At 36.2% G+C, this 26,926-nt stretch overlaps 1 protein-coding gene across 3 annotated transcripts in view; it reads right to left on the bottom strand.

Annotated features, from left to right (window-relative positions):
• Positions 1-11,710: 11,710 nt before the first annotated feature.
• The window catches only part of BEND6 (BEN domain containing 6), a 54,288-nt gene continuing 39,072 nt past the window's right edge, over positions 11,711-26,926 (bottom strand). For all 3 annotated transcript variants that reach the window (XM_039244299.1, XM_039244301.1, XM_039244300.1), the window contains 4 exons: positions 23,092-23,312; positions 20,741-20,933; positions 19,507-19,643; positions 11,711-12,961 (listed from right to left, as the gene is read on the bottom strand). In XM_039244299.1, coding sequence (XP_039100230.1) covers positions 19,516-19,643; positions 20,741-20,933; positions 23,092-23,312 — 542 coding nt within the window. In that variant the 3' untranslated portion in view covers positions 11,711-12,961; positions 19,507-19,515. The remainder of the gene's footprint in view (positions 12,962-19,506; positions 19,644-20,740; positions 20,934-23,091; positions 23,313-26,926) is intronic.

Genomic DNA, 26,926 nt, shown 5'->3' with positions numbered 1-26,926 from the left:
TTTATGATTTTAATAGTGGCCTAAAGTGAGTGAGATGATACAGCAGAGGAACTATAAGGCATTTCACAAGACAAAGGAATAGAGTAATTAGGGAATTTCTAGAAAGGGTAAAGGTAGATGAAATTTAAATGAAACAGTATTTTGATAGGTTCAGAGCCAATTAGGGCTGTGTGTAAGAGTTCAACGCCATGTCTGGATTACAATATGGACCCAACGTCCTGTTAACTTAAAAACTACAAAATTCTCATACATACTAATTGTTGGCCCAGAACCCTCTTATCTGTAGCCTTGCACTTGGTTTGGTATATGGCTGGTTCTCTGTGTCAATGTGACCAGCCAAGGGAGGGATATTGCATTCTTGCTGATAGATTTTCAAACAACAAAGTTGTTACTCTATGAGTTTGGGAACGAATTTTCTCATTGTGTAAATAAAATAGCAGTAGTCACCAAGGTCACTTTGATTCTACAAGTGCAGTATTTCTTTGGGAGAAACACTGTTAATTTTTCAGCTGACTTTATCTATGTCTGTTATTTGAGCCCAGCAGATGTTTACTTTCTCATTTGGAGGCCTGTCTTTGCTGGTCTAAATGAGAACATGGTGTTTGATTACTTATGTCCTAGCTAGTATTTGATGAATCTGTTTGCATTTCCACAAAGTGCACTAAAACTGCAGGTGGGTTTGTACCAGCTAATTTGGGACTTGCAGATGAATGTTGAGAAAAAGAAACATCTGCCAAGATGATGGACCCAAAAGCTGCATGTAAATTAACCATTTTTAAGTCTCTTAAAAGCCTAGGAGAGATTTGCATTTAAACAATTTTTTTAATGTGCTGGTGGAATTTCAGTGGAGCATGTACTTTGAACGGTTGCAGGTGGGAGTCATTCAGTCACATTCTTGGAAAACAAGCAATAAGAATGTGGCTGGAGCCCAAATATGGTTATCCCCTTCAATTCAGTAATTGTTGCACAGATAGTCTTTTCCATTTTAGATATTCTAATAGGTGTGTAGTGATATCACATTGTGATTTTAGTTTGCATTAACCTAATTAATAATGTTGAAAATCTTTTTATGCATTCATTTGTCATCCATATACCTTCATTGGCCTTGACTGTTAAGGTCTTCTGCCTATTAAATAAATAATTTTCTTATTATTGAATTTTTTAAATGTTTATTTATTTTTGAGAGAGAAAGACAGAGCATGAGCGGGAGAGGGGAAGAGGCAGAGGAGACACAGAATCTGAAGCAAGCTCCAGGCTCTGAGCTGTCAGCACAGAGCCCGATGCGGGGCTTGAACCCATGAACCAAACCGTGAGATCATAACCTGAGCCAAAGTCAGAGGCTTAACTGACTGAGCCACCCAGTTGCCCCTCTTATTATTGAATTTTAGGAGTTTATTTATTCTAGATTCAAGTCCTTAACGCATATGTGATTTCCAAATATATTCTCAGAGCCTGTGGTTGATTTTCCATGTCTTAAAATTGTCTTTCAAAGAGAAGTTTTACTTTTGATTCAGTCTAATTTATCAATTTTTTTTCTCGATCATGCTTTTGGTGGTATATCTAAGAAACCTTTGCCTAAGCAAAGTTACAATTACTTTAATCTTTGTTTTCTAATAGAAATTTTACCCTTCACACATTTTCAGTTGTTATTCTACTATAAAAAAGGGTCTTCCCTTCTCCCTTACTTTTTGATTTATCTATCCATTATCATGATTCATAGATTTATACTTTATTCAATGGATTATAATTTTTTATTGTTCATTGCTATTACAGAAATAAAACAATTTTTCCATAGCTTTATTGAGGTACGGTAAGCAGATAAAACTGTATATTTGGGTGTACATGAAGTTATTATACACTGTGAAGTGATTGCCACAATTAAGCTAATTAATATATCCATCACAAATATATAGTTACCATTTTTGTGTCTGTAGTGAGAACACTTAAGATCTACTATCTCAGGGCACGTGGCTGTCTCCTTTGGTACAGCGTGTGACTCTTGATCTTGGGGTCACAAGTCCAAGCCCCACATTGGGCTTGGAGCTTACTTAAAAAAAAAGATCTACTCTCAATAAATTTCAAGTATATAATGCATTATTATTATAGTCACCGTGCTATACATTAAATCTCCAGAACTTGTTCATAACTAAAAATTTGTACTCTTGGACCAACATCTCCCCATTTCCCCTATCCCCACAGTCCCTGGTAATCACCATTCTCCTCTCTGATTCCTTGAGTTCAACTTTTTCACATTTCACGCATAAACTCGTATAGTATCTGTCTTTTTGTGTCTGGCTTATTTTGCTTAGCAAAACGTCCTCCAGGTATATCCATGCTGTTGTAAATGGCAGGATTTCCTTCTTTTTTTAATTTTAATTTTTATATCTATTTATTCTTCCTTAATTTTGAACTGTTTCTCAACCATTCCATATCTTTCATGACATTGATATTTTTGAAGAATATAAGCCAGTTATTTTATAGAATGTTCCTCAGTTTGTCAGTGTTTCCTCATGATCACATTCAGGTTATGTCACTGGCCAGAATACTGCTTAAGTGATCTTGTGTTGCTTTTAGCAAATCTCAATCAGAGACACCTGATATCCATTGGCGCCTTTTTGATGATGAAGATTATTGATGATAATCATCTGGTGAAAGTATTGTCTGCTTTCTTCTGTTTTTTCTACTACATAGTTAGATTTTTCCTTGGAGTGTATAATCGATCTGTGGGATAATTCATTAAGAATATGCAAATACACTGTTTTCATGAAACTTAACACTTCAATATTTAGTACTGTCTGAGGTTTCTTGCCTAATCAATCTTGACTATGATAGCTGTAGATAGTAATTTACCAATTCTATCACCCTTTCCATATTTTTAATTGGCATTCTGCTATAATAAAGGGTCGTCCCTTCTCCCTTACTTTTTGATTTATCTATCTATTATCATTATGGATTCATGGATTTCTATTTTATTTAATGAGTTATAATCCACTACTGTCCTACTTTATTTTGATACTAGTTTGTACCAGACTTGGCCAGTGGTAGTCCCTTTTGCAGCCTCCTGTGGCCATCATTCTTTGAGCAACCCCTTACTTTCTGGCATAACATACAATGTTCCAAACATATTTGGTACCTTCTCTGCCCCTGCCCTGGAATCAGCCATTTCTGTAAAGAAAAGGTATTTAGAAACCAAGATCTGGATGTTAGGTGTACTCCTTGTCACTAGAACATTTATAAAGGATTCTGACATTTGTTGTAACTTGGATCAAGGGGTGATCTGCCACACAATCTTTTGTTTACACAGTTAAATTAAAAATTCACATTTTGATCCATTTCTAAAGAAAATGGACATGGTGTGGAGACATCTATATATCCATTCCAGAATACTGCCTAAAAATTCTTACTGGGTGATACTTTATATCCTCATTGGATTCTCCTTACCTTTGTTTACAGGACTGGATCAATTTCTAGTCAATTCTAGAAATTGGACAGATTTGAGATATAGCCTTAAGAAGATTAATCTAATTACTCTAGCATTTTAAAAAATATTTTTAAAAAGTGTTTATTTAAATAATCTCTATACTCAACAAGGGACTTGAACTCACAACCCTGAAATCAAGAGTTTCATGTTCTTCTGACTGAACCAGCCATGTGCACCCCTAATTACTCCAACATTTTTAAGTATTCTTCAATTCTATGGTTTTTCAGAACACTTAGGTCATTTTCTGGCCTTCTCCAATTCATTTTTTGTAACCAAGCCTTTTTTTCCTTAGGGGCATATTAATAAAAGCACTAATTAGTTTAAATCAGGAAGACTGAGATTTTGAGTACATAGGAGTATTCAAAATTTTTTCTTAAATGTGTCTAATTTTTCCTGAAGTTTCAGAAATTCTTTAAATATGGCTTTCACATCTGCCTTTGTCTTGGCTCAAAATCTACTCTTCATAATTTTAAGTGAGAATTTCAACTTTATAATTATGAGTACAAGTTCAGGTGGGAAAGGAGGTGACCGTTGTGTGTTTAAATGGTAAGTGGAACATAAAAAGAAAGAAGATTGTGTATGTCCATGGAATTGTTTATGGATGCCTGGCTGGCTCAGTCAGTAGAGCATGTTACGCTTAATCTGTGGGTTGTGAATTTGAGCCCCACACTGGATGTAGAGATCACTTAAAAATGATAAAATCTTTAATAAAAAAGAATTGCTTGACTATTATATGGTACATCTGAAACTAATATAACACTGTATGTCAATTATACTCGAATTTAAAAAAAAAAAAGGAAGGGAGGTTGTATAATGGAATAGGGAAAGGACACAAGACAAACAGGGAATTCCCAAGAGTGAAACAATACTAAATTTTTCACATTTTTACATTAGCTTTAGCCATAGCATCTTTTAGGAAATAATTCTATTGTCAAGACTAAGCTCTGATTCTTTCTGATGGCAATCAAAGAAGGTTGACCTTCTTGGTTAAGTATTTTGTCACCTTATTGTCCTAAGTCCCTCAGAAAAGGACAATCTTAGTCATAAAGATTCCCCCAAGATGCTACTGTAGTTTTTTATTATTCTTGGTGAAATTGTGCCATTTGAAAAGATGGTATGGTGTGTAAGGACTTTAGTGCTGTAATGGAGAGGCAGAGAACCCCATGAGGATTGACCTGGATAAAGCATTGCTTATGGTCTCTGGGTCTCCATATCCTTAACTAATGGCTTGCTATCATCACCACTATGCATGAAGACCTATGGTCCCAGTTCAGGCATTTGAAAATAATCAAGGCAGTTCTCATAAGCACAAAAATAAGACTAAGAAGTATCCTTACAAGGTTTTGATAAATTATGTTTGTCCAAAGGATTCCATTATAATGAGGTTTTTAAATTCTTTATTCTCCACAACTAATTTGAATGGTGGGCTCACCAAATATATGTCTGTTTTCTCTCTATAGACTTCTTAGAGACAAACAAACCAAGACAAAAGCAAAAATTAAACAGGAGTAAAAAATACAGGCCTTTTAAAACAAATGCACAAAGGATAGTACCTATAATCAGAACCCAAAGTTTTATTCTTAGTCCTGGGAATAAAAAATAAACTTATTGCCAAAGACCTTAACAAAGGTCAGAGCTCAGATTCATGAAACTTACCTGATGATGAAACTTACCTCATCATTATGGGTCAAGTGACTTTGAATGGGTACAGACCCAAAGATTCTCAAATTTGCGCTCTCTTACCATATCAAGGAGTGTGGAAATGGGGATCTCAACAGAATCTAGGTAGCACCTTCAAATTGTTAAAACTCAACAAGAAGAACATCAGTGACCTGCCTATGTCATAATAAACCAAGTACATTTGGCTTGCTGCAGCAAAAGAGAGTGCCCCATAGGCAAGTTTAGGAACATCTTAATCTAGGAAAGTCAGGGAGGACTTTTAAAATGAGTATTGGGAGGCACCTGGGTGGCTCAGTCGGTTAAGCAACTGACTCTTGATTTCGGCTCAAGTTGTGATCTCATGGTTTGTAACATTGAGCTCTGCATTGGGCTCCATGCTGACAGTGCGGAGACTTCTTGGGATTCCCTCTCTGTCTCTGTCTCTTTCTCTCTCTCTCACTCCTGCTCGGGCGCGCGCGCACACACACACACACACACACACACACACACAATCTCTCTCTCCCAAAACAAATAAATAAATTTTAAAAAGTGACTATCAGGTGCTTATAGAGCATAATAAATGTCTTTTCTTCTAGGCTAAATAAAATAAAATAAAATAAACATGTATATTAATACTTGGATCAAGTGCTTGTAGTGGGTGTTTTGTGAAGTAGGGAGCTGGTTAGAATAGGAAGTTTGGAAAAAGAAGTTGTTTGCTGCTTGGTTCATGGTTCAAAGCCAGATTTTTTTTTTTAACTGTGGTGAAATAAATCCTGAGGTTTCACTTCAGATCTGGATCTGTTATAGTTGTATATAAGATGTTACAAGGGGCTCATAAACTTATTTCTCATTCTCTTAATTTATCTGTACCTCACTTTGGGTTTTCCTGCATAGGAATACCACACTTATCTAGAGGTAATGCATCTGGTAACCTTATGTCTCTGAAACACAACAATACCTGGACCCCTAATTTCTTCTGGATTAACTTCCACATCTGTAAAATGAGAATATAGACTCCATGATCCCTTCCAGCTTTTAATGACTTGAGATTTTAAGTAAGTTAACAAACAAAACTATGAAAGACTGTTTACAAGAGAAGTAATACAGATGCCCCCTTATACATATGTGAACAGAGAGATGCAAACTGAATTATAAGAAAGTAGATAGCATTCATCCTCTAACAGGTTGTCAGAGACCAACTGAGAGATCAAATGAAAATGTCTATTACCACTTCCATTACTTCACGTTGTTTAGGGAAGTCTAAGCAATGCAGTGAAATAAGGAAGAGAAAATAACAAAAAACAATAAAAAGAGGAGCAAAACTATCATTATTTAAAGATTTTTGGAAAACCAAAAGAAAAGAAAGGGTGAGGGAGGTATATGCTTAAAAGTAGAGTAAAATTGATGCTTAAAAAAGACATCAACTTTTCTATATAGCAATGATTAATTATACAGCAACAATAAAAATAAAATACGTAGGCCTTAAAATCTGTGTAGGATCACCCACAGCTAATATTATCCTCAATGGGGGAAAAATGAAAGCCATTCCTCTAAGATCAGGAACACAACAGTACTGTCCACTCTGACCATTGTTGTTCCAACATAGTCCTGAATGTCCTAGCCTCAGCAATCAGAAAACATTTGAAATAAAAGGTCATTTGAATCAGCAAAGAAGAAGTCCAGCTTTCACTCTTTGCAGGTGACATGATATGTGGGAAATCTGAAAGACTCCACCAAAAAATTGCTGGAACTGATACATGAATTCAGCAAAGTCGCAGAATATAGAATCAATGTACAGAAATCTGGCATTTTTATACACCAATAATGAAGTAGCAGAAAGAGAAATCACGGAATCAATATCATTTACAATTGTACCAAAACCCGCAAGATACCTAGGAATAAACCTAACCAAAGAGGTAAAATATCTGTATGCTGAAAACTATAGAAAACTTATGAAGGAAATTGAAGAAGACAAAGAAATGGAAAAACATTCCATGTTCATGGGTTGGAAGAACAAATATTGTTAAAATGTCTATATTACCCAAAGCAATCTACACATTCAGTGCAATCCCTACCAAAATAACACCAGCATTTTTCACAGAGCTAAAACAAACAATTCTAAAATTTGTATGGAAACAGCAAAGACCCCAAATAGCCAAAGTAATGTTGAAAAAGAAAACCAAAGCTGTATTACAAAGCTATAATCATCAAGACAGTATGGTACTGGCACAAAAACAGACACACAGATCAATGGAACAAGATAGAGAACCCAGAAATGAACCAAAGCTATATGGTAAAATGAACAACATAGGAAACAACAGATGTTGGTGAGGATGCAGAGATAGGGGACCCCTCTTACACTGTTGGTGGGAATGCAAGCTGGTGCAGCCACTCTGAAAAACAGTATGGGGTTTTCTCAAAAAGTTAAAAGTAGAACTATTCTACAACCTAGCAATTGCACTACTAGGCATTTATCCAAAGGATACAAAAATACTGATATGAAGGGGCACCATGCACCCCACTGTTTATAGCAGCACTATCAACAATAGCTAAATTATGGGAAAAGCCCAAATGTCTGTGAACTGATGAATGGGTAAAGAAGATGTGGTACATATATATGTATATATACAATGGAATATACTCAGTGACCAAAAAGAATGAAATCTTGCCATTTGCAACAACATGGATGGAACTAGTGTTTATTATGCCAAGTGAAATAAGTCAGTTAGAGAAAGACAACTACCATATGATTAATCATATATGGAATTTAAGAAACAAAACAGATGAACATGGAGGAAGGAACGGAAAAGTAAGATAAAAACAGAGAGAGCGGCACACTGTAAGAGACTCTTAAATACAGAGAACAAACGGAGAGATGCTGAAGGGGAGGTGAGTGGGGGATGGGCTAAATGGGTGATGGGCACTAAGGTGGGCATTTGTTGTGATGAGCACTGAGTGTTATATGTAAGTGATGAATCACTAAATTCTACTCCTGAAACCATTACTACACTATATGTTAACTATCTTTAATTTAAATAAAATCTTAGAAAAACATTTTAAAAATGTGTAGGATCTATAAGGAAAAGATAAATGTAACTATATAAATATCACCCCAATAAAAATTTCAGCCTTTGTTTTTTGAGAATGGAAAGTTGACGAAGATATTTCAAATTCTTTTTTTTTTTTATGTTTATTTTTGAGAGACAGAGACAGAGCAAGAGAGCAGCAAGAGGGGCAGAGACAGGGGGAGACACAGAATCCAAAGTAGGCTCCAGACTAGAGCCCGATGTAGGGCTCGAACTCAGGAGATCATTACCTGAGCCAAAGTCGGAGGTTTAACCAACTGAGCCACCCAGGTGACCCTGACAGAAGTATTTTAAAAATTGTCTAGAGGGGCGCCTGGGTGGCTCGGTTGAGTGTCCGATTTCAACTCAGGTCATGATCTCATGGTTCGTGAGTTAGAGCCCTGCATCGGGCTCTGTGCTGACAGCTAGCTCAGAGCCTGGATCCTGTTTCAGATTCTGTGTCTCCCTCTCTCTCTGTCCCTTCCCTGCTCATGTTCTGTCTCTCTCTCAAAAATAAACATTAAAAAAATTAAAATAAAAAAAGAATATTTAAAAAATAAATTCCAAAGGACAGCAATGTAAGGAAGAGTTTGGGTGGAAGAAGGGAGAAGTATGTATTATCTCCACCATCATTAATGGAATTATTATAGCCAGGACTATCTGGGACACTGAGAGTTTGTGTAGCAGTATTTAATACAAATAATATAGATATTATATCATATATACTTAAACTTTAGATTTTATGTATAAATATATACTTTAGAAATATGTACATTTATATTTATATTTTATAATTGTATAATATATTGATATAACATATTATATATTAATATATTATATATTTATAAGCATAAATGTATATGTCCCATATATATTTCCCAGATTTAAAGGTTCTAAGCTATCCTTGAAATGAATAAACATGGGGGCGCCTGGGTGGCTCAGTCAGTTAAGCGTCCGACTTCGGCTCAAGTCATGATTTCGCAGTTGTGGGTTCGAGCCCCAGGTCAGGCTCTGTGCTCTCAGCTAGCTCAGAGCCTGGAGCTTGCTTCAGATTCTGTGTCTCCCTCTTTATCTGACCCTCTCCTGCTCATGCTCTCTCTCTCTCTCTCTTTCTCTCTCAGAAATAAATAAAACATTAAAAAATTTTTTAAAAAAGAAAAGAACAAGCATGTTTCCTGAACAATGAATAAAAAGAGATGGAGAACAAGACATATTTTCATAAAATTTTAACATATCAGGGAAAGAAGGTCAAAAGAACCTCAAGGAGGTTGGAAAAGCATATTCTAAATAAAAGAATGAAAATTAGGATTACATTATGCTCTTGATAGGCTAGGGTTGCCAGATTGGGCAAGTAAAAATATACAACATCTAGTTAAATTTGAATTTAAGATGGATGAGTAAATATTTAGTGTAAGTATATCCTAAATATTGCAAAGGATATCCTAAAAAATTTGTTGTTATTTGATTCAAATTTAACTTGATGAATTTAATTCTTCCAACAATCCTACAATGCCAACAATGGATGTAACTCTGGTAAGAACATCCAAGTAAGCCTTATTTACCTTTCCCTTAATGTAAGAAATCAAATAAAGCAACAAGGAGAAAAAACAGCAACAACAACAGCAAAATACCCTGTCCTGTTATTTTTTTTAAGTTTATTTATTTTGAGAGAGAGCATACAAGCATGTGCATGCAGGCGATGGGAAGAGAAGGAGGGAGAGAAAATCCTAAGCAGGCTCTGTGTTATCAGTAAGGAGCTGAACTCAGGGCTCAAACTCACAAATTGACAGATCCTGACCCTAGCTGAAACCAAGTTGCTTAAGCAGCTGAGCCACCCAGGTGCCCTGTCTGGCTATTTTTAGCAAAACAGGCAATGGATGATACCTGCAGAAACCAAGGACTTTTAGAAGTTGCTATTAGAAGTTAAACTGCGCACAAAATGCAATGAGAATGTCAAAGCCCCTAATGAGAAGCAGGCCTCACAAAGTACCAGTGAAAGTGTACTTCCTGAAAAGGAGAAACTTACCCAGAAATACAAACTCTGTAACCTAATAAATCAAACAACTGAGGGGTGAGGTAACCTGAGCTTCAGCAGAAGTCACAAGATTGGGATGCAGAGAAAATGCACAGAGTATCTATCTGAGTGGGCTCCTAGCAGCAGATCTCAGGAAGATCCAGCAGAATCTTACTCCATGAAGGTCAAGGACTCCTTGGTAAGTGCAAGGGCTCTGTCCTGTTTGCTGCTGCCGCCTGGGAAGGCAGGGCTGGGAACAGAAATTCCCCCAGACTAGCTTGGGTTGGAGCACCAGACGGAGGAGGGCTACACCAAATATTTGTCAGGGGAGCCATGCTGGCTGGAATCGTGATGGTGAAGGGAGCACTTCTGAAGAAAGGTCTGAAGCCTGGCAGGGAACCCTGGCCCCTCCACCATCCATGAACTCACCTGCAGACAGCTGGACCAGGAACAACCATGTCCTTACAGATTAATGTTGAAGAAAGACTATGGCACAACATCAGCACAAAGATTTTATAAGAAAAAGTGTGAAAAGAGCTATAAAAATTGCAAATGCATGAAAAATATTCACGAGAAAAATGATGTCATAGATGAAGACACTGACCACACATTCCATTACAAGGTAAAAATCTCTTTTCTTTACTTTTTTTTTTTTTTTTTTTTAGTATTTTATCTACTAGGTAAAGGAAACTATCATCTCCATGTAAGAAGACAACAGAACACACATGTAGGAACTCATACCTTATTAGTAAATTTTTCTTTGATGCTTTTGATGTACTAACTGTGGATTTAAAAAGTCCTTCTTCAGATAACATTAAAATATTCATGTATTTTTAAATGCTAGTCCAATTTTTATATTTTATTAACCTGGGATTACAGCTTTATTATTTTTCTTTCACCAGTGCCCTCGGACACTAGATAAAGGTTCTACTTTAATCATATTTGTACATATGTAAATATACCATATATACCATATATATGTGTTCATTAGTTTTCTTATTTTAATTAAATACTTTTCTTATTTGTAACTCATTTTGAGCCAATATACAAAGCTGAATTAGAAAGAATATATATATTCTATTGTCTGTAAAAATATCAACACATTTAAAAATACTTTAAGGAAGGACCATAGAAATTCTAGTTGAAGAATAATTATGTTTTGCAAAGGTGATTTTATTTACATTTAGTAGACAAAGCATATAACAAAGTTTTTTAAAGGAAATAACATGTATCTCAGTAAGATTACCAGTTTTCGATAACAGTGTTAACTTTCTTGGATAGTGTGTATATATCCTGCATGGTATGGACATTTATCTTGGATATTGTCTATATATCCTACATAGAATGGCTCTTTAGAAGATAAGTAAACCAGAGCCACATGGTCCAATGTAGTGGCAATGCCTTAATGTGTATGGATAGAGAGGCAATCAGCCTAGAAAAAGATTTTTTCACTGAATTATATATTATAATAAGAAACAAGCAAATACCTTCTATGTTTTCAATGGGATTTATTTATATTTAAGTAAAAGTAGGAAATCTTAACATAAGTTATTTCCTTAATCATATTTATTTTGTATGACCACATTGTTATCAAGCAGCATTATGGAATGTTCCCTGGGTCCACAACTCTGAACTTTCCTGAACTATTTTTATAAACATCCTCTTTTGCAACTTTAAACATGACCTTTTACACTGAAGAAGCATGACTTGTCATTGCAAAGTTGTCATGTGTGACAACCTGACATCAAAGGAGAAGCCTCTTGATGAAGAATGTTTTATCTTTCATTCATTTACAAGATGATTTTTTTCTTTTCATGTGATTATCCATTCCATATGATTTTGTTTTCAGTTCTTTTTTCATCTGATACTATGGAATCAAACCAGTTAAAACTAAGCAGTGTAGCAATAAAACCAACCAAATACATACGATGTAGTACCTTATATAGGATTTTAGATGACATTTATGTTTTATATTACACATCTGTATTTAATATACTTTGGGCAATAAAAAGTTAGGAGCATGTAAACAAACAAAAATTTTTTCTGAAATCAATACATTGTTTTAACAGTCACAAAAACTTGGGTTTATTTCTTTCTCAGGAGTGCAGTAGAATAGTTTCATATTAAAATAAAAAGTCTTGCTGCTTTCCCTTTTTTCGGATTCCTGTTCTATACATTTTTAGGTAACAGAATAACCTGTAATTTCATTGCAAAAACACCATTACTTGGTTAATATGATTATCAAATTTTAGACCAATTTTGCTGTCCTCACGTTTATGTACATCGATTATTTCACTGTTTACTTTTCCAAGCATGCGCTTATGCTAAAGATCCAAACACTAAACTGGGGAGTCATTGGTTATAATAAATGTACAATGATTGATTAGGACAATGACAAATCGTAGGAGTTGAAGTTTTGTTGCTATGGTAAGAGCTCTATTTAAGGTAGCTGTGCAGAGAAGCATTTGGGGACAGGAAAATGCATATTTCCAAGAAACCATATTGCATGCTTATTTGACTACTAGAAATTTTCTGGTTTGATGCATCACTGATATTTATGATGGAATCTACATGCAGCTTCTTCAAGCTTGTTGCTCCATCTAGAGCCAGCGATATTACAGACGTCTCCCAGCCCATCACTATGTCTCTCTGTGCTCACTGCCAGGGAGGCTGCAGATTCTCTAACGAAATCCAATGTTAGATTCAAAACTGAAGATGTTTTATTTCAGATACCTACAATAGCTAGAGAAAGCAAATTTCAAAAAAACAGAGCAAATTTATGTTAGAGTTCTTACAGTACTTTTAATAGTTGTATGGGTTATTGTACCTACTACAAATTTTTGCTTAAAAATACAAATTGTTAATAGGAACTATTACTAAGGAGGTGACTTAGAAATTATTTTATCATCTATTCAGAGGAATTCCAGCATAGACAACAGTTAAAATATTTTACATATATTTTTTTATCTCAAATGACTTTTTTTTCCCAAATGACTTTAAAAAATCTTTGTATTGGGTAGAATTTCAAACCCAGAAAGTAAAATGAACCATCCCCACATACCCATCAACCATCCTAAAAAAATTATCAACAATTATGCTTGTCATTCTTCAGTAACATTTATTGACTGCTTAAATAGCAGTCCCCAAGTCTGGTTTACCTCTTTCAAAAGTCACAAAAACAAAATGAGCTAGGTTAGAGGAAGAATTACTATAAAGTTAATAAAGATTGCTTGCATGAGTGCCTTCTGATATGTTCACATGCTTATATATTTTTGTTAAATTTGCAAAAGTTAGATATGTCAACTATAGTCAGTTAAGGCGACTGCCTTTCTCTTTCAACTGCCCCTCAGCCATATTTTCTCTCTGATTGTAACTATGGGGTGGCAGTGGGTATTTCTGAGATTTTACCAAGAATTGACTGTACTTTTGTGCTCTGCCATCTCTATTTATAGTTATATTAACGGTGGCCATTTGGTTTGTAGTGTCTTCCAGCAAAAATATGACTATGGTCAATTCAAAGAATATTTTAAAGGACTCATACCATAGAAAACTTGAAATGTCCTGAAATCTTATAGCTCAGGTACCATGGAAATTTAACAAAGGTTTCCCCAAATTTGACAACAATCCTAACAATTACACTCCTGCTAAAGAGCTAAGAATTTGAAAGAAAACTCTTAAAATTGTCAAAAACAAACAAACAAAAAAGACATTTTTTCATCCACTATGCTAGAGGATAGTCTAAATTATTTTTTTATTCTTTGTATGGAAGGGGCCATTATAAAATTGTCAAACGAAGAGGCAATCAACATGTATGCAACCCAAAAAATTTAGGATGAAAATATTATACAGCTGTTACAAAAAATATTATCTATTTCCCCTACATTATGTGATATTTGAGAAATTTGTTAACTTTTTAAACATGATGTCATTTTAGGGCATCTGGCTGGGTCAGTCAGTAGAGCATGCAACTCTTGATCTTGAGGTCCTAAGTTTGAGCCCCACATTGGATGTGAAGCCTACATGGAATTTTAGCTGACTGTGTATTCATAATTTTGTATTTCTTAAAGTGAGTTCTCCAAATACTATTAAGCCTTAGGCCCTACAAATCCTGAATCCATCCCTAAGGTAGATAGTATTATTATTCTTGTATAAATTGCTATTCAGAGAGTTCAAGTGACTTTCCAAAGGCCACACATTTATTAAGAGGTGGAGCAGTCTTCAAAACCAGACTTTCTGACCCTAAAACATACAATTTTATATGTCATCTTGGCTAGCCTATGATACCAAGTTGTTTGGTCAAACACCAGTCCAGGTGTTACTGTAAAGGTATTTTTTAGATGGGATTAACATTTAAAACAGTAGATTTTCAGTAAAGAAGATTACCCTCCATGATATGGGAGGGTTTCACCTAGTTAGTTGAAGGCCTTAAGAGAAAAGACTAAGGTTCTTTGGGGAAGGAAGAATTCTGCCCTCACACTGTCTTTGAACTCAAGACTGCAACATCAACTCTTCCTTGGTCTCTAGCCTGTTAGCCTGTCTTGCAGATTTCAGACTTACCAGACCTCACAATTGTGTGTGCCAATTCCTTCCAATGTCTCTTTATATATGTCCTATTGGCTCTGTTTCTCTGGAGAACTATGACTAGTGCAATAAGAGATATAAAGGAGTATAGGACAAATCAAAATAAAAAGCTTTTGCACAGTGAAGAAAGCCATTAACAAAAACAAAAAGGCAACCTACTGAGTGGGAGAAGATATTTGCAAATGACATATTTGGTTAATATCCAAAATATATAAAGAACTGGTACAACTCAACCTCAAAAAACCCCAAACAATCCACTTAAAAAAAATGGGCAGAGGACCCGAATGGACAATTTTCCAAAGAAGACATACAGATGATGGCCAATGAGCACATGAAAAGATTCTCAATATCATTAATCACCAGAGAAATGCAAATCAAAGCCACAGTGAGACATTACCTTACATATGTCAGAATGGCTAAAATAAAAAACACAAGAAAAACTAGCGTTGGCAAGGATGTGGAGGAAAGGTGACTCTCACACGCTATTGATGGGAATATAAATTGGTACACCCATTGTGAAGAACACTATGGAGTTTCCTCAAAAAATAAAAAATAGAAATACCATATGATCCAGTAATCTTACTATTGGGTGCATACCTAAAGAAAATGAAAATAGTAATTGAAAAGATATACACTCCTCTATGTTTATTGAAGTATTATTTCCAATAGCCAAGATATGGAAACAACCTAAAAGCCCAATAGATGAATGGATAAGGAAGATGTAGTGTGTATGCACATACACACACACACACACACACACACACACACACACAGTGGAGCATTATGCAGCCATAATAAGGATGAAATCATGCCATTTGTGACAACACGGATGGATCTAGGGAATATTATGCTAAGTGAAATAAATCGGGCTGAGAAATACAAATACCATATGATTTCTCTCCTATGTGGAATCTTTAAAAAAAAATGAATAAACAAAAGCAGAATCATACCCACAAATACAGAGAACAAACTGATGGTTGCTAAAGGGGAGAGTAGGGGGAATGGGCAAAATGGGTGAAGGGGATTGGGAGATACAGGCTTCCAGTTATGGAATGAATAAATATGGAAATAAAAGACACAGCATAAGGAATATAGTCAGTGGTATTGTAATAGCTTTGTATGGTGACAGAGGGTAGCTACCTTTAGGGTGAGCATAGCATAATATAAAAATTTGTTGAATTGCTATGTTGTAACTGAAACCAATGTAACATTCTGTGTCGACACTCAAATAAAAAACTCAACAAAAAAAAGATTCTTCAAAAAATGCAAAGAAGTATATGTTCTTGTTGGCTCTCTAATAGTTACTAATCATATACTCGTGGCAATTCAGTTAACCTATTTAGGCTTTAGTTTCATTATCTCCAAAGTAAGGAAATCATCTTAGACCAAGATTTCTTCAACTTGGCACAGTTGACATTTTGGGTTTAGGTAATACTTTGTTGTGAGGGAGACTGTCCTATGCCTTGTAGGATGGTTAGCAGCATCTGTGGCTCTGTCCACTAGATGCCAGTAGTAGCATCCAGTTGTGACAACCATGTATATCTCCAGACATTTTCTAATATGCCCTAGCTGGGGGTGGGGGGGGGGGGCAGGGGACAAAAATCCCTCCCATCCTCTTTGAACACTGCTGTATTGGATCACCTTTAAGTTATAATATATGCATACGTAATGTTACTGTGGAGATTATACAGGCCGAGGCAGCTTTGGAAATTTCAGGAGAAGGCTGTTCGACCATTTAGTGGAATGTCAGAGAAGTGATATTCTAATATTCTGTAATTCTTATTTGCTTTAGTTCCTATAAGTAAGAAACAAAAAATGGAGGAAGGCCAGAAAGGTTGGCAACATAAAGCTCTTGGCAAAGCGTAAGCTGCAGGCAGCTTGAGGGTGGTCATAGGAGTGACAGAGAATAGATAAAAAAGGGAAGAACGGTGGAATTTTGTGCTTATTTATTTCTGAGAGGAATAAATCTTAGCTGGGAAACAGTTGTTGTTTCAAATCTAAGCCACCAGTGGCAACCTCACATTCAGTACTGGGAGGAGGGCATGATCTACCACAGGGCCCATGGGTGGGGGTTCCTGGACTTTGTGGATGCACAGGAATTTGTAGAAGTCTACATGATTTTGCAGGGCATATTGCCTTGCTAATAGTGATGCAAATAAAGTTATTTTTCGAAAGAATACTTTTGGGGGCGGGGTGAGGAGGGAGTATGATTTGCCTGAGTAAATGCAGTCATCTTTAGGCTCCTTCCTGTTAAATGAGCAAGAAGAGAAAAACATTGCAGCACCCCGCTAGATGGTGCTATATTGGACTATTTCATGAAGCATGGCTAAATTAAGATTAATGTGACCCTGTCATTCCCAGCATGTTTTCTCAGTTCTTTTGAGATAATTTGGATTTAGATATACTTCATATGAAAGATACTTGCCAATTAAAAAAAATTTTTTTTCATTCTAGGGTTAATCTCCATCTCTGCTTCAAAATATATGCATTCATATTCCAAGCAACTTGTCAACAGTGAGGCTCAGGCTCAGAAGGCACTAGAACATGCTGTGTTCTTAGCAAAAGATTTGTTCCTTTTTTTCTATTTTAATCAATGCTGTAGTCAGGTGATTAATAACACTACTACTGGGCTGTGAGTACAAGCAAAATTGATATAAAACCCTTTTAGCTTTAATTTCCTTAACACTTTGCTGACTGATAGTCAGAGTTTAGTTTTGTGCCTACCCTTGGCAGGCTGAGGCATTAAAAAGGCAGAAGTTGGGATATTGAAATACTTTGCAGAGCTCTGAAATATAATTGTGTGCTCCAAAACGGAGCCCTGTAAAACAGACCCTTGGAGTTCTGGTTACATGGCATTTAGCAAAGGAACTTAGTTACCTGGGTGACTGGGTAGCCTCATGTCAAAGCGAGAAGTTCTTCTTTTAATTTTTTTAACGTTTATTTATTTTTGAGACAGAGAGAGACAGACCATGAGCTGGGGAGGGGCAGAGAGTGAGGGAGACACAGAATCTGAAACAGGCTCAAGGCTCTGAGCTGTCAGCACGGAGCCCAATGTGGGGCTTGAACCCACAGACCATGAGAGCATGACCTGAGCTGAAGTTGGACGCTTAACCGACTGAGCCACCCAGGTGCCCCCAAAGTGAGAAGTTCTAAGGGCTCATTTAAGCAATTATCTCCTAACTGGGAAGCTGTGAGACTCATAGTCTACTGAAATTTTTCATCAGAAAAAGAACACAAATATCCTATCTTTTTTAAATCTGCAAGTCAGTTTACCAGTATGGATGAGCCTAGGGAAGGACCCCCCTGCAGTTGTTATAAGGGGTTTTTTGCTTGTTTTGTTTTTGAGGAAAAGAAACTATCATTGACCCTCATCAGAACAGGATTCATTACATAGCAAAATAGTAACGGACCCTCAAGGGCGGTTGGGGGTGGTAGTCAGCAAGGTGTGAAGGGTAAATGGGGAGAATTACTGCATTACACATGGCCCCAATCCCACTTAAAACATGGTTGGAAAATAAAGTCAAAATAAAATGGTGTCAGAGGTGACTCAAGTTAGGCAGAGAACAAGTAAAGTCAAAGATAAAAGTCAAGAAAATGGAAGAAAAACCTGCCCTCATCTATTTGTCATACACCTCTGTTTATCAAAAAATACTGAAAACCAATAATGCATTTTTCCCCCACATATTTTCCATCAAAATAATAGAGAGGAAGGCTGAGTACAAGTGAACCAGCCAGGACCCTGGCATGCTAAAGCAAACACAAAATTCCACTTGAACAGTTTTGCCTAAGTGTAAGGGCCTGATCTTGAAGTGTATTTCCTTCAAAACTCACTAGCAACAATTCTTTTTCTTAGTATAGTAGAGATATCTAGGTAAAAATCCTTATCAAACAAATACAAACTATAACAACGGATTTAAAGATTTTGTTAAATTTTTTAAAAAAATTTATTATTCTTTTTCATGTTTATTTTTGAGACAGAGAGAGACAGATGGTGAGCAGGGGAGAGGCAGAGAGAGGGAGACACAGGATCTGAAGCAGGCTCCGGGCTCTGAGCTGTCAGCACAGAGCCCAACGTGGGGCTTGACTTCACAAACCGTGAGATCATGACCTGAGCCCAAGTCTGATGCTTAACCGACTGAGCCACTTGGGTGCCTCCAACTGATTTAAAGATTTAAAGACAGGGAGAAACAGAAGGAAGGGTGGTGGAGGGGGCCCTTCAGGACTTCTGGCCGGCAGTGGGTACACAAACCACTGTCTGGAGTTTTTGATGTATCTCAGAGAGAGAAACAACTCCTAAATTATCAGGTGTCCCTCCATGGACTCTTTTCTACCCCCACCCACAAGTTAACATACATTCTGTGAAACAACAACAACAAACAAACAGAAAGAAAAGTTTCTCAGTAAAACACATGTGAAAACCACTCATTCTCTATTGCCTTTTTAGAGATTTCTGGTGCACTCGGGCATATTAAAGAGTATAAAATATTCCAAGAGGTTCTGGGAAAGGAAAATCTGTATCTGCAGTTAGCATTTCCCAAACTGAAATCCCCTTCCCCTTCCTCGCCTTCACCCCCATGAATACCTATTAGCATTTCACAGGCCGTTAGTATTCCCTAGAAGAGTATTCATAGAGTGCTACTCCAGGGATAAAAGTATTACACCTTCTTGCCCCCACTAAAAGGATTGTGAAGATTGAGAGGACTTACCAAAAGGATTTACTTAATATCCTGAGAGTTCAGATTTTTGCTTAAATTTGGCTTCTTGGTACAGTTGTTTAGTTTTTGCCCTATCATTCTCCTAATTGAAACGTCATCTGTGTTGGGAAATAACTGTTTTGTGACTCCTGTAAACAATAAGAACAATAAACACACAAAAATAGTTTAAGTATGAAGTATGAATTGAGATAAAATATCAAGCAATCCACATTATGCTTTTGTCTCCACTTTGCAAAGCAGCCCAAACACCCATGAGATAGTTAGATGAATACGTAGGCAGGGTTTTCAAAGCAAAACAAGAGATACCAAAGGTCTGTTACAAACTGAGAGCAGACGTACTTGTCTTCCTATCATGCCACTCAACTTTAACCTTGCTACTTGTTCTGAACTCTAGATTCCCTGTGCTCCAAAATGTTAGGAATTTGTTTTTATCCATTCTCAGCAACAGTTGAAACAACTAGATTCTGACTGAACCTTTTCCAGCTAAGAAATGATATATTAAAATACAGAGAGCTCGGGGCGCCTGGGTGGCTCAGTCAGTTAAGCGTCCCACTTCGGCTCAGGTCATGATCTCACAGTCCGTGGGTTCAAGCCCTGCGTCTGGCTCTGTGCTGACAGCTAGCTCAGAGCCTGGAGGCTGTTTCAGATTCTGTGTCTCCCTCTCTCTCTGACCCTCCCCTGCTCACGCTGTCTCTCTCTCTCTCTCTCTCAGAAATAAATAAAAACATTAAAAAAATTAAAGAAAATACAGAGCTCAATTCAGTGATTTCCTAAATTGATATTTGCAAAAAAAATATTTGATAACCTAGATTATTGTATTTGAGGAGAATCATTAACTTAAAAACCATAGGTAGGAAACTAGCCTCTATTTTTCTAGAATAAAAGATAAGAGATCTATAACCAAGATAAGAAAGAGAAAATAAGATACAAACTGCTACTTGAAATTTTGTTTGAAAGGATTTTGAAATGCATTTTTCTAAAACTATGAATTTAATAAATTCAAACATGTCAGTGAAATAAAATTTAGTTTTATTTTAATAACTGCTTTAATGTAAATTATTTCCACAAAATTTACTTTATTTAGTTAGAGGTTTAGTTTAGGCTATCTTGAAATTTTTCTTTCATAGAAAAATAAACCACAAAAAGACCATGAAAGAATGACTTAACTTTGAATGATAAAATAATTTCAAATTAGTGTGACAATGCAATGCAATTATATTATCACCTATGATTTCTTGAACTTCATTCTGATTCATTGCTGGTTTTACAGCTTTGTCCCTCGAAGTAGAAGACTTTGCCCCCGTCAGGCTGTGTGTGGCCATGTATTCATTTGTGTACAGTACTTGCATTAAATCATTAATAAACTTCTGAGGCTTGCTCTTGTTACAACGGGCAATCTGCCATTTTTCAATCTTGAACTAAAAAATACAAAATAATAGTTGAAACTATACAAAGAAAAGGAAAGTATCTGCAGAAATATATTACCAATTGAGTTAAGACACACTATGAAAACAAAATCAACATTCTTTAAGTTGATGCATTTACTTCTAATATATATTTTACATTTCAGGGGTTAGAGTTCAACGTTATCTGTGATATAATGCCCAATATTTATGTGGTGTTTGTCCCCGAGTACATACAAATTCTTGTATGTTATCTGAATTTGACAGTTTAGGGTTAAGTCCCATCCCCAACACCTCCTACTAAGTGTGGTAGGCAGAATAATGGCCCACTGAAGATATTCACATTCTTGGAGTCTGTGAATATGTTACTTTTATAAGGGAAAAACAACTTCGTACGGTGTGATTAAAGTTAAGTACCTTAAGATGAGAAAATGATCCTGGATTATCCAGGTGGGCCCAATTTTATCACAGAGGCCTTAAATGCAGAAGAGGGAGGCAGAAGAATGGATCAGAAAAAAGATGCAGGGGGGTACCTGGGTGACTTAGTCGATTAAGCATCCAACTCTTGATTTCGGCTCAGGTCATGAGCTCAAGTTCAGGTTCAGGTTCATGAGATCAAGCCCTGTGTCAGGTTCTGCGCTGATAGTGCAGAGCCTGCTTGGGATTCTCTCTCTCCCTCTCTCTCTGATGCTCCCCCAACCCCTCAAAAATAAATAAATAAGTAAATAAACATTAAGAACGAAACACATAAGAAGGAGGACAGAGTGGAAGAGTGAGAGGGGCTTTGTCTGCCATGGCTGGCTTTGAAAGTGGTGGAATGGACCACAAACTAAGGAATATGGTTGCCTGTAGAGGTGGGAATGGACAGTGTATAGTCAGCAAGAAAACAGGGAACCCAATTCGACAACCACAAGAAACTGAATTCTACAATAACCTAAATGAGCAAGAAACAGATTCTTCCATAGAACTTCCAGAAAGGAATGCACCTGCTGACTCCTTGATTTTACCACACTTCTGATTTCTAGGACTCTGAGATAATACATTTGTATTATTACAAGTCACGAAGTTTGTTGTCATCTGTTATACAGCAAAAGGAAATTGATGTAACAAGATTCAAGTATTCTAAATGTTGGATTGGTAGTATTTAATTATTGCTCTGGAAATCATATTTTCAAAGCTGATACCTCTTTCTAATGAAACTCTGTCTTTTCAGCTTTTGTTTCTTGATGAAGAGAAATTAGGGAAGTAGGGAAAGAATTATGCTTACCCAGCATGCAGAGGCTGAGATTTACCTTCTCTCAATGATGTAATTTACCTTCTCTCAATGAATCCTTAATGTGTAGCTACCTATTACTGGTTTAAGAGTTTTCTAGGGCACCTGATTGGCTCAGTCGGTTAAGCATCTGACTTTGGTTCAGGTCATGATCTTGTGGTTTGTGTGTTCAAGCCCTGGATTTGGCTCTGTACTGACAACACGAAGACTGTTTGGGATTCTTTGTCTCTCTCTCTCTCTCTGCCCCTCCCCACTTGCATTTCTCTTTCTTTCACTCTCAAAATAAAATCATAAACTTAAAAAAAAAAGAGTTTTCTAGTTTAATAACCTCGTCATTGACCACAATTTGACTTTAGTTTTCTTTTTTTTTTAATGTTTTATTTATTTTTGAGAGAGACAGCATGAGCGGGGGAAGGTCAGAGAGAGAGGGAGACACAGAATCTGAAACAGGTTCCAGGCTCTGAGCTAGCTGTCAGCACAGAGCCTGACGCGGGGCTCGAACTCACAAACCGCGAGATCATAACCTGAGCCGAAGTCGGATGCTTAACCGACTGAGCCACCCAGGCGCCCCTGACTTTAGTTTTCTAAACAATATTTGTTTCACAACAAATGTTTTGATTTATTGTGAAAAAATTGTTTTATGTAATTGCAATGTTATGATAATGACCTAAAGTTATCTGATGTTATCTGATAAAACAATGATTAATTGTAGTCTCTTTTTAAAATTTAATTTTTGAGTAATCTCTACACCCAACATGGAATTTGAATCCACCACCCCCCGATCAAGAGTTGCACGCTCCATGGTCCGAGCCAGCCAGGCACTCCGTCATTCTGTAGTCTTATTTTAATTTTTGTATTTACTGTATCCTAGAAAAAGATAGGGCAAGTATTCCAACTGACCTGTTTCTCATCAGTATGATGCTCTTCTTCAGCTTTCAAGGAAATTGGTGAACTGGAATTAGAATTAGAATTACTGCACATTGAGGCAAATGAATCTGGTGAGGAGTTGTTTGTTGCTCTCCAGAGGGTGGACGCAGATGTAGACATCGTTCCTCCACCCTTAAGTAGGGCCTCTGCCATACCAACCAATTCTTCAAACTGGGTGACTGCCTGGGGTAACACTAAAACGGCAAGAAAAAGTAACACTTCATAAATACTTTTAATAATAGAGGCAAATATTCTTATTTTTTTGTATTGTGGTACATGCATATTATAGTGTATATAGAAATAGGTGGGACAAATTGTTGACATTTTCTACTTTTGTAAACTAAGCCTGGCAAGAAGAGTGATTAAGACATATTTACTTTTTATTGTTTAATTTAACAATGGCTTAATAATGATAAATCAATTTAAAAACATCTGGTTATTGGAGGTGCCTCGATGGCTAAGTCAATTAAGCATCTGATTCTTGATTTTGGCTCAGGTCATGATCTCATGGTTAGTGGGTTAAGCCTGCATGGGGCTCTGTGCTGACAGTGTGGAACCTGCTTAGGATTCTCTGTCTCTCCCTTCTCTCTCTGCCTCTGTCTCTCAAAAATAAATAAACTTTTAAAAAGTTGGTTATTGTATTTAAATATATATGCATTACGTCATAACTCAAATAACTAAATGAATTATAAAATAACTAAAATGAATTAAAGAGTTGATTCCTTTTTTCTAATTGCTAATAGTATTATTTGAAAGTTTTAAATTTCATTTGGAGACATTACTGATTCTAGTATCAATTACCTTCCCGATAGTCACATCAGGCCAATTTAAGTGACCAGTAAAATAAACCATTTCTGTTTAAATTTATTAAAATAACATTTTAGTGATCCTTGTGTGTGGTTTTCCAGGGAGTTAAATTTCATCAAATTAATAAAAATCTATTGCTACAATTCAAAACTATGTTTTCACATATTAAGGATGAATTTTGGTAATTAGCTGAATGTTTTCTTTGTTTCTTTTTAAATGGAAACCCACACATTCAAAGGTTCATGTCCCCATGTAAAATGGTCTTATCTGTTGCTATGTATAGTTTTTTTCCTAAGGACAAATAACATTTTGTTGGAGTTGGAAGGCACATTGAACCCTATCTAATTTAGCTCCTACTCTATGGTTGGGGGTACTGGATGTTGGAGAAGTAAAAAGACTCTAAAATGTTTTTGGACTTTTCTTAAGCACATTATTAAGCTATAATCCTTAGATTAATATTTGATTTGAAAGCTGAAAACCAGCATATTGATAATATGTACAAATCAATACATCAGGTACCATATTAATAGAAAAATAGTAAAATCTGCTAAAGAAAATCCTCTTTTATATTTCTTCAATTAATATTTACTAAGCATCTCTCATGTGCCAGACACTAATTCAATAAGCATTATTTATTGAGCATTTAATAATAAACATTTATCTAGCTTTTACTCTGTGCCAGGCACTATTCTGAGTACTTTGCTGATGTTCATTCATTTAATCCTCATTACTCTCTGAGACAGATATTATCATTACCCCCGGTTTATAGATCAGGACAATTAGGCAGTGAGAGAGGTTAAAAAACCCATCCAGGGTCAACTCAGTGGAAAGAAGAGTTAAGATTTAAATTCAGACTTAGCCAATTCCATACTATAAATGAATATGTTATGTAGGTGGTCAACATTTGCCAACCACCATATTAAATGCTAAGGCTGAGACTGGGCACAAAACCAAATGTGATCCTGGCCTTTTGGAACTGAAGTGAAAGAGAGGGAGAGGGGCATTATTTACCTAACCATGGTGTAGAGTAAGAATTTGGCCTGCTTAAAGAGAGGTCTGGCCTCCACCTAATCACCTAGTTCCTGGAAAGTAGCCTCTAAACCCTTGGAATTTCCTGAATGACAGGAGGCATGTCTTTGTTATTCAGGGTGAGCCCCTCAGCCCACATCTGATATTTATGCTAAGGTGTATTTCAGGGTGTGGACAATCACACCCAATAGTCTTAGTGTAGAAGTGACCATAGCCAGAAAGCTACACAGATTTAGAGACTGAGTTCAACATAGGCAATCAACTACTCAGTCAATTAATCATGCCTACATAATGAACCTTCAATAAAAACTCTGAACACTGGAGTTCAGATGAGCTTCCTAGATGGACAATACTCCATGTATATCGTTAACATAAATGCTAGGAGGGTAATGCATTCTGAAGGCAACAGAAGCTCACATTTGGAAACCACCCATACTCTACTCTATGTGCGTCTTCCAACTTTGGCTCGTCTAATTTGTATTCTTTTCCTGTAGTAAATGTAACTATGAGTATAATAAGTTTCAGTGAGTTGTGAGTTTCTTTAGCAAATTATTGGACCTGAGGGTACTTTTGGAAAATGTCTGAGCTTATAATTGGCATCAGAAGTCTTAGGTAAATGTGGCAGTCTAGAGGACAGTGCCCTTAATTTTGCAATTTGGCTAACTTGAGGTACATGTAAAGAAATGAAAAATTACAATTGTTAAGTGTCACAAAAGAGAGGCATAATATGTTTGACTCGGCCTGGGGAGGGATATGGAAAGTTTCTCTGGGGAGGTCAAGATTGATCTAGAGCCAAAGGTTGAGCAGGGATTAAATAGCGGGAGGAAGTTAGGAGGTCATCAGAGGCAAAGGAAATGTAAGTTCTGTATTTGAGGAACTGCAAGAAGGCAGTTAGGATGTAAAGAGAAAAGGGGAATTTGCTATAAAGTGAGGTTTAAAGAATATTTACTGATTTCTTCCCTAATAATGAAAGTTGGACATGTTCATTGGAATGCATCCTTCTGGTCATTTCTGTGTATCTCTACCCATATTCATGTATTTTCTTATAAATATATTTCTATATAAACAGCTAGGACTGTACTATACACATAGAGTTGTGTCATGGTTCTTTTTTCCAATTAAGACTGTAAGTTTAATATTTGCCTATTTCATTAAATCTTCTAGGAAAATATGGTCTTTTGAGGTCTAATTTACATAGACACAAAAGCAAGATCTTACACAAAGTGTGAGCAAAAATTAAGTAGGTAAAAGAGGATGAGTTTGACAAAGTGATATACCCAGTTAGCGGACACCCAACAAGATATAGCACATCTCCATCCTTCCAGAAAGTTGCCTCTTGTCCCTTCTAGGTCAATCCCTGGACTCGCCTTAGAGGCAACCACTGATTTGACTTCTTTGGTCAGAGATAAATTTTACCTATTCTAGAATTACACATAAATGATTTCAAATGGTATATTCTCTGGTTTTTTGGTCTGACTTTTTATTTTTTTTGCTCTGCATAATGTTTTGAGATTTATTCATGTTGTTGTATGTATCAGTTACTCATTCCTTTTCATTGTTAATATTTTACTATATTACTATATTTTTTACTAATATTACTAATATTTTACTATATTACACATACTATATACTATGTGGATACTCCATAAAATTTTCATTCATTTGTTGATGGGGTTATTTTCCATTTGAAAACATGATTTTAATGGTTCCCTAATATTCTGAGGTATTGATGTTTTATAATTTGTTTAAATGCTCTCTTTTTTCAAATTTAGGTTGCTTCCAGTTTTTCTTTATTAATAAACAAAACTCATAACCTGCCTAGAACATACATCCTCATATATGTCTCTGATCACAATAATGCTACCAATTCCTGAAAGCAGTAGGGTCAAAGTATAAATGTTGTCCAACCTCAACTAATACTGCTGAACTGCATTCCAGAAAGATTCTTCCAAATTACACACCCACTAACAAT

Source organism: Hyaena hyaena, unplaced genomic scaffold (assembly GCF_003009895.1).
Source record: "Hyaena hyaena isolate Hyena2069 unplaced genomic scaffold, ASM300989v1 scaffold_242, whole genome shotgun sequence".
In the NCBI taxonomy this organism is placed as follows: Eukaryota; Metazoa; Chordata; class Mammalia; order Carnivora; family Hyaenidae; genus Hyaena; species Hyaena hyaena.
This window is presented reverse-complemented; position numbering and strand designations above follow the sequence as displayed.